Consider the following 7,049-nt stretch of genomic DNA (forward strand, 5'->3'; position numbering starts at 1 on the left):
TTTTTCATGCATGGATATACTATTGAAAACAAACAACCACATCCCGAAAACATTAATAATTAATTACTGAAAATCTGAAAGCACTAGCATCGTCGAAGCAAATTTCAAAGTAAATTTCTACATTTATTATGCCATTAAATTTAAAATTACCTCGAAAATACCATTCCATATGATCTCACTCACTTGTCATTCAAATCCTTCTTCTTGATCATCTTCACTGCTACACCCCACCCCCTCACACACAGTCCTCACCTCAAATCACACTTTGTTTCTGCAATACGTGGGCCTATTCCAGAAGCATTTTCTCAAGACTTATTCCTTCACAAAACCCACCAATTAATTCCTCTTCACATGCCAGGCTTCGAACTCAATGCATTTCAAAAGACTCGATTTTTACTAAGATTCTTCCTCACAAGCATATAAAGATTGAATTTTTATGCAAAAATGCGAAGCGTAAACGCTCTTTTGAACATCTTCTACCTGTCCACATTCTGCATTTCTGTCTCATCTTCACTCAACACCGATGGGCTCTCCCTCTTAGCTCTAAAAGCCGCCGTTGTCAAAGATCCAAACATGGCTCTAATTTCATGGCTGGAGGTCGACGCAACCCCGTGCAGGTGGGCCGGGATCACCTGCGATCGCGTCCACCGCCGCGTCATCTCCGTCTCACTCCCGAGCAAGAACCTGACCGGCTACATTCCGTCGGAGATCGGCGCGCTCTCCTTTCTCGCCTCTCTTGATCTCTCCCACAACTTCTTCAGTGGGCCCCTGCCGCACCAGATCGCCACCCTCCAAAACCTCGTTCATTTCGACATCTCTTCCAACAATTTCAACGGCTCGCTTCTCCAAGGGCTAAGCAATCTGACCCGTTTGCAGGGCACTTTGAATCTCTCTTACAATGCCTTTTCCGGCGAGATTCCGGCGAGTTTTGGACAGTTTCCGGTGATGTTGAGCCTCGACCTCCGCTGCAACGAGCTCACCGGAAAAATACCTCAGGTGGGGTCGCTGTTGAACCAGGGCCCCACTGCATTTTCAGGGAATCTTAATCTCTGTGGGTTTCCCTTGAGCACTCCATGCACAGTGCCGGAAGCTCAAAACCCGAGATTTTTGGAAAATCCTCAAAAGCCGGAGGGTAATGGCGGTGGTGAGTTGGTGGAGGGAAGAAATGTCAACGGCGGGTCGGTGACAGTTTCGGTGATTAGCGGCGTTTCTGTGGTGGTTGGAGTGGTGGCTGTTGCAGTGTGGTTCATTAGGAAGAGATGGAAGCTGGAGCAGAAGTTGGGGAAGGAGAGTGTTGGGGTGGGATTGGGAGGTGAGGAGGGGAAGAAGGGTGGTAAATTTGTTGTGATTGATGAAGGGTTTGGGTTGGAATTGGAGGATTTGTTGAGGGCTTTAGCCTATGTTCTTGGGAAAAGCAGGAGTGGGATAGTTTATAGGGTGGTGGCCGGTGGACGGAAGGGGGCGGCTCCAGCTGCTGCTCCGGTGGTGGTGGCTGTGAGGCGGCTGAGTGAGGGGGGCGTAGCGTGGAGCTTGAAGGAGTTCGAGGCAGAGGTGGAGACCATTGGGAAAGTGAGGCACCCCAACATTGTGAGGCTGAGGGCTTATTACTATGCCAGTGATGAGAAGTTGCTGATTTCGGATTTCATCAGCAATGGAAGCTTGTACAATGCATTGCATGGTGAGAATTTTGCATTTTTGTTATTTAGATTTTCATCATCATTATTTATTCATCTCTGGAAGATTTATTTTCAGCTGGATGGATTGCCATTTGAGATAGCAAGGGGTATAGTATTAACATGTTTGCATGTTTTTTCATTCAACTTTTTAGGAAGTAGATATCCTTTTTAGGAATCATTAAATTCTTATAATGTGATCTTTAGTCTTTGAATGTTGAATACTATTCTGTTTTTTTGAGGCCAAACATAAAAAGATTGATGAACAATATGTAAGAATAACCTCATTGTAGAAAGGTTTCTTGGACAACATAATGAAAAGACCAAAATAAGCAATCATAAACTTCGTAAGGTAGAATAGCATGGTGGTGAACTGGTAGTGGGTTCGAACACGGACCACACAGCACTCACAGACCTTCAATGATTATCAGGACCACACTTGGGTAGGAGAGGGTGTGTTTGTTTTTGAATTTTATGAATAGTAAGACACCACATTTCAACTTGCTTTTATGTACATCAGGTTTTAAACAAGACAAATTAAGTTGCATTCCCTTGTTGATTCTGCATATTCAATGATTCTGGTTTTATGAATTGAATGAGCCTTTAGAGCAAGCCAATGGTGGTGTACAATACAGAATCCAAATTACAAAATAAAATAGCATCATCAATAATTTGAAGCTGCTATTTGTTGGTTTGTTCAATATATTATGTTCCTTAGCTAGATGAGTACTATGCTGTTGTAAATGATTCCTCGTGAGTTCGTCGCTCTTTACATGATTCGACATTTCTTGGCAAGATGCATAGTTCAATTTTTTCTGCAGCTGCTTTATTGTAGTTGTCCTCTTCTTGCTTAATTCAGACAGCAATGCAGCTGGGCCTAATAAAAAAAATGTGGTTTGTGGAACTTGAAATCTTGATTTGAATAACCATAGATTTTGTCATTTTCCGGTGCAGGCGGAGCAGGGAACGTGGCACCTCCGCTGTCATGGACTGCAAGGCTAAGAATCATCCAAGAAACTGCAAGGGGTTTGATGCACATACATGACTGCAGCCCCAAAAAGTATGTGCACGGAAGCCTCAAATCTTCGAAGATCCTCCTCGACGACCACTTAAAGCCCTACATCTCCGGTTTTGGCCTGTCCCGTCTCGTCCTGGCTATATCAAAATCAGCAACCGCCCCTTCAAAGAAGCCGATCTCAGTGACTCACATAACTAGGGCCTCATCAAACATCATGTGTGTGGCTCCAGAAGCTCAGGGCTCGGGCGCCAAAGTCAACCAAAAGTGTGATGTCTACGCGTTCGGGATCTTGGTCATGGAGATCCTGACGGGCCAGGCCCCCGACAACGATGGGGAGGAGGGGCTCGAGAGCCGGGTGAGGAGGATTTTCCGGGAAGAGAGGCCGTTGTCGGAGATAATAGACCCCACACTCTTGAACGAGGTTCGTGCCAAGAAGCAGGTTGTTGCTGCGTTTCATGTTTCACTAAACTGTACGGAACGCGATCCGGAACTCCGACCGAAGATGAGGACGGTTTCATGTAACCTAGATCGGATCAAGTTGCAGTGATGTTGTGAAGATATGTGTTTGTAGGATTCTTGATTAATTTCTAATTGTTGTAAGGTTATGATATATATTTTCCCCAATCTCTGCATGTATAAACTTTAGTATCATCAGTGTAGTGCAGTGAAGTAGTATTAATCTGTTCATTAAAATGCCATTTTTTGCAGCATGAACTAAATCATCTAGAGCTTTGGTGTAGTATTATTTGAAAATTTTCTATGTGCAGAAGAAAATTTAAATTCGGGTAAACGTTTTTGGGATCGGCCCAAAACTATTCATTGTGATTTTCACTTCCGTTGATTTCCATTTTTTTTCTTTTCATAATTAATAACCGATCCTTCATAATTTTTTCAGAGAGCTTTCAATATAATTTTTGTGTAACTCTTCTTTATTTGAAAAACACATTTATGTTAGATATTGTGGAATAGAAATTAATAAAAAATTTAAAAATATATAAATAAAAAATCACAGTATTTTACACTTTATACATCTTGATAAAATGACGGTTATGCACCATGGCAAGAAATATAGCCACCAATATATCTCATCTACCCAAGTGATCACAAAGAGAATCCATGATGTGATAATCAAATAATAATAATAATAATTTAATAATAATAATAATAATAATATATTATTATTGTTAAATTATTATTATTATTGTTATTTTGGACAAAATTGAGATTTGGCCAAAATAAGAAGCTTATTCGCTATTGAAGGTTTTTTATGATAACCATTAGTTAGATTAAAATATTTGTATAGTGTAAACATGGAGGCAACACAACGTTGGTGAACCACGTAAATTCTGTGTCTATTTACGTTCTTTTGTTTCTCGATTCACAATTACCCTATTTATCATAACAAACTGGTATTAGAGCCTTGGTTTTCGAACTAGGGTTTTGAATTCCGCTGCAAGGGTTTTGTCCGGTAAATCGAGATGTCTGCTCTGAACGTGAAGGTTGACAAATTCACCGGGAGAAATAGTTTTGGTTTATGGCAGATCAAGATGCGATCTCTGCTGAAGCAGCAGGGTTTGTGGGAGCCGCTCAAAACAAAGAAGGCTACGGAGGATATAAGGAGTGGACAACCCTAGACGAAAAGGCCCACTCGACCATCATATTGAGCCTGTCTGACGATGTTATCATCGAAGTTGCGGATCAGGAGACGGCTGCTGCTCTTTGGGCGAAATTGGAGAGTCTATACATGACGAAGTCTCTAACCAACAAGTTGCTCTTGAAGCAAAGTTTGTTTCGGTTACGCATGCAGGAAGGTACGCCCCTTCGGGATTATCTGAAAAATTTGAATAAAATTTTGCTAGATTTGCATAATGTTGAAGTTAAAGTAGAAGACGAGGATGCTGGTTTAATTTTGCTTGTGTCTCTGCCTGAATCTTACGAAAATTTTGTTGAGTCTTTTATGACTGGCAAGGAAACTCTTTCGTTGGAGGATGTTCGATCTGCTCTCCACATCAGAGAGGATCGTCAACAGGCAACGAGTTCAGCCACAGAAGATCTGCCATCGGGATTATCATTACGGGTAAAGGACAGAAGAAATTCGGACAGAAGAAGCAGAACTCAAAAGGTTCAAAAGGTCCTAAAGGCCCTAAGCCAGATGACATCTGCAGATATTGTAAAGAACCAGGGCATTGGAAGGTTGATTGTCCAAGGATAAAGAATAAATTGGGCAAGAAGGAAGATGCTAACGGTTCTGCGACTGTGGCAGAAGCTGATGACACAAATTCGGAAGAAGAATTGACCTTGGTTGCGGATGAACAGCCACACTGTAATGATGTGTGGATTTTGGATTCTAGAGCGTCATATCATCTCTGTCCTCACAGGGAGTATTTCAACACTTATGAGCAGATAGATGGAGGCAATGTTACCATGGCCAACAGTGCTGTCTGCAAGGTGGTTGGCATCGGCTCAATCGGGATTAGGACCCATGATGGGGTCTTTTGCACCTTGAACGATGTTAAGCATGTTCCACAGATGACGAAGAATCTGATATCCCTGAGTACATTTGATAGTAAGGGGTTCAGTTTCAAAGGTGAAGGTGGAGTAATGCGTATTTTGAAAGGTTCGAAGGTGGTTCTGACAGCTTTGAAACGAGGTACCTTGTATGTTCTGAGAGGTTCCATCGTGGCAAATTTTGCTGATATTGCATCATCCGAGGTTGCAACCAAGGATATGACCAAGCTGTGGCATATGAGGCTTGGTCATATGGGAGAACGTGGCATGAGAATCATGTCGAATCGTGATTTTCTTTCGGGCCATAAGGTGCAGAAACTTGATTTCTGCGAACACTGTGTGTTGGGGAAGCTTCATCGCAGCAAGTTTCCAAAGAAAGGTGTTCATCGAACGAAGGGGACACTTGAATACATTCATATGGATTGTTGGGGTCCCTCACGTGTTGAGTCTATTGGAGGACACAAGTATTTTGTGTCGATGATTGATGACTACTCGAGAATGACTTGGGTGTTTATGATGAAGCATAAATGTGAGGCATTCCAAGAAGTTCAAAGAGTAGAAGACTGAGAAGAAGATCAAGCGATTGAGAATAGATAATGGTCTGGAATTTTGTTCGTCTGAGTTCGATGTGTTTTGTAGGAGTGAAGGGATCGTTCGCCATCACACCGTTAGACATACACCACAGCAGAATGGTGTGGCAGAACACATGAATCAGACGTTGTTGGAGAGAGCAAGATGCATGCTCTTCCAATCCGGTTTGACTAGGAAGTTTTGGGCAGAGGCAGTAAACATGGCTTGTTATCTGATCAACCGTGGACCTCACACTGGCATTGACTGCAAGACACCGTACGAGGTATGGTCTGATTCGCCTGCAGATTACTCTATGTTGAGAGTTTTTGGGAGTACTGTTTACTATCATGTGAGTGAAGGTAAATTGGAGCCAAGAGCTAAGAAGGGAGTATTTGTTGGTTATGGAGATGGAGTTAAGGGGTACAGAATTTGGTCATCTTCAGAGGGTAGAATTATTCTCAGTCGGAATGTGGTATTTGATGAAAATTCTATGCTTAACTCTACTGTGAAGTCTATTACTACGGAGGACTTGGATGGTGTTGATGAACATGTGGAGCTGCAAGTCACTCACGATGTGAGTGAATCACATCTCCAAGGTGGAGAAGATCAACACACTACTGCTGAAGCCGCCGATACTTCTAGTTCGGATGTTCATCCACAAGCTCGTCAGAGAAGCATTGCTATTGACAGAGCTAGGAGGACAAATGTGAAGCCTCCGTTGATGTATGGTTTTGAGGATATGATGGCATATGCATTGCGGGTTGCCAATGAGGTCGAAGATGAGCCTTCGGCAGATGAACCACCTACCTACAAGGAAGCTATTTCAGGCAGTGAGCGTGCCAAGTGGCTCGCTGCAATGCAAGAAGAGATAGAATCACTTTTAAATAACCTGACTTGGGAATTGGTTCCACGGCCTAAGGGGAGAAAGATTGTCACTTGCAAATGGATTTTCAAGAAGAAGGAAGACACTACACCAGATGAGGGAATTAGATACAAGGCTCGTCTAGTTGCAAGAGGGTTTACGCAAAAGGAGGGGTTGACTATAATGAGATATTCTCACCAGTGGTCAGACACACTTCCATCAGAGTGTTACTTGCGATAGTTGCACATTATGGTTTGGAGCTTGAGCAACTAGATGTGAAGACGGCTTTCCTACACGGATTGCTTGAGGAAGATATCTACATGACTCAGCCAGAGGGATTTGTGGTTCCGGGCAAGGAGGATTATGTGTGCAAGTTGAAGAAGTCCTTGTATGGACTAAAGCAGTCTCCGAGGCAGTG

General features: G+C 42.7%; 1 protein-coding gene across 1 annotated transcript; it reads left to right on the top strand.

Annotated features, from left to right (window-relative positions):
- Positions 1-180: 180 nt before the first annotated feature.
- Positions 181-3,401, top strand: LOC125204658 (receptor protein kinase-like protein ZAR1). The gene is made up of 2 exons (XM_048103363.1): positions 181-1,678; positions 2,628-3,401. Exons 1-2 carry the CDS (start codon positions 445-447, stop codon positions 3,236-3,238), a joined length of 1,845 nt encoding a protein of 614 aa, XP_047959320.1. The 5' UTR covers positions 181-444; the 3' UTR covers positions 3,239-3,401.
- The last annotated feature ends 3,648 nt before the right edge of the window (positions 3,402-7,049 follow it).

This window comes from Salvia hispanica, chromosome 2 (genome assembly GCF_023119035.1).
Source record: "Salvia hispanica cultivar TCC Black 2014 chromosome 2, UniMelb_Shisp_WGS_1.0, whole genome shotgun sequence".
Classification (NCBI taxonomy): domain Eukaryota; kingdom Viridiplantae; phylum Streptophyta; class Magnoliopsida; order Lamiales; family Lamiaceae; genus Salvia; species Salvia hispanica.

Coding starts and splice junctions, on each gene's coding strand:
- LOC125204658 (XM_048103363.1), top strand. CDS start 445: ATGCGAAGCGTAAACGCTCTTTTGAACATCTTCTACCTGTCCACATTC. Junction 1,679..2,627: donor CTTGTACAATGCATTGCATG/GTGAGAATTTTG, acceptor TTTCCGGTGCAG/GCGGAGCAGGGAACGTGGCA.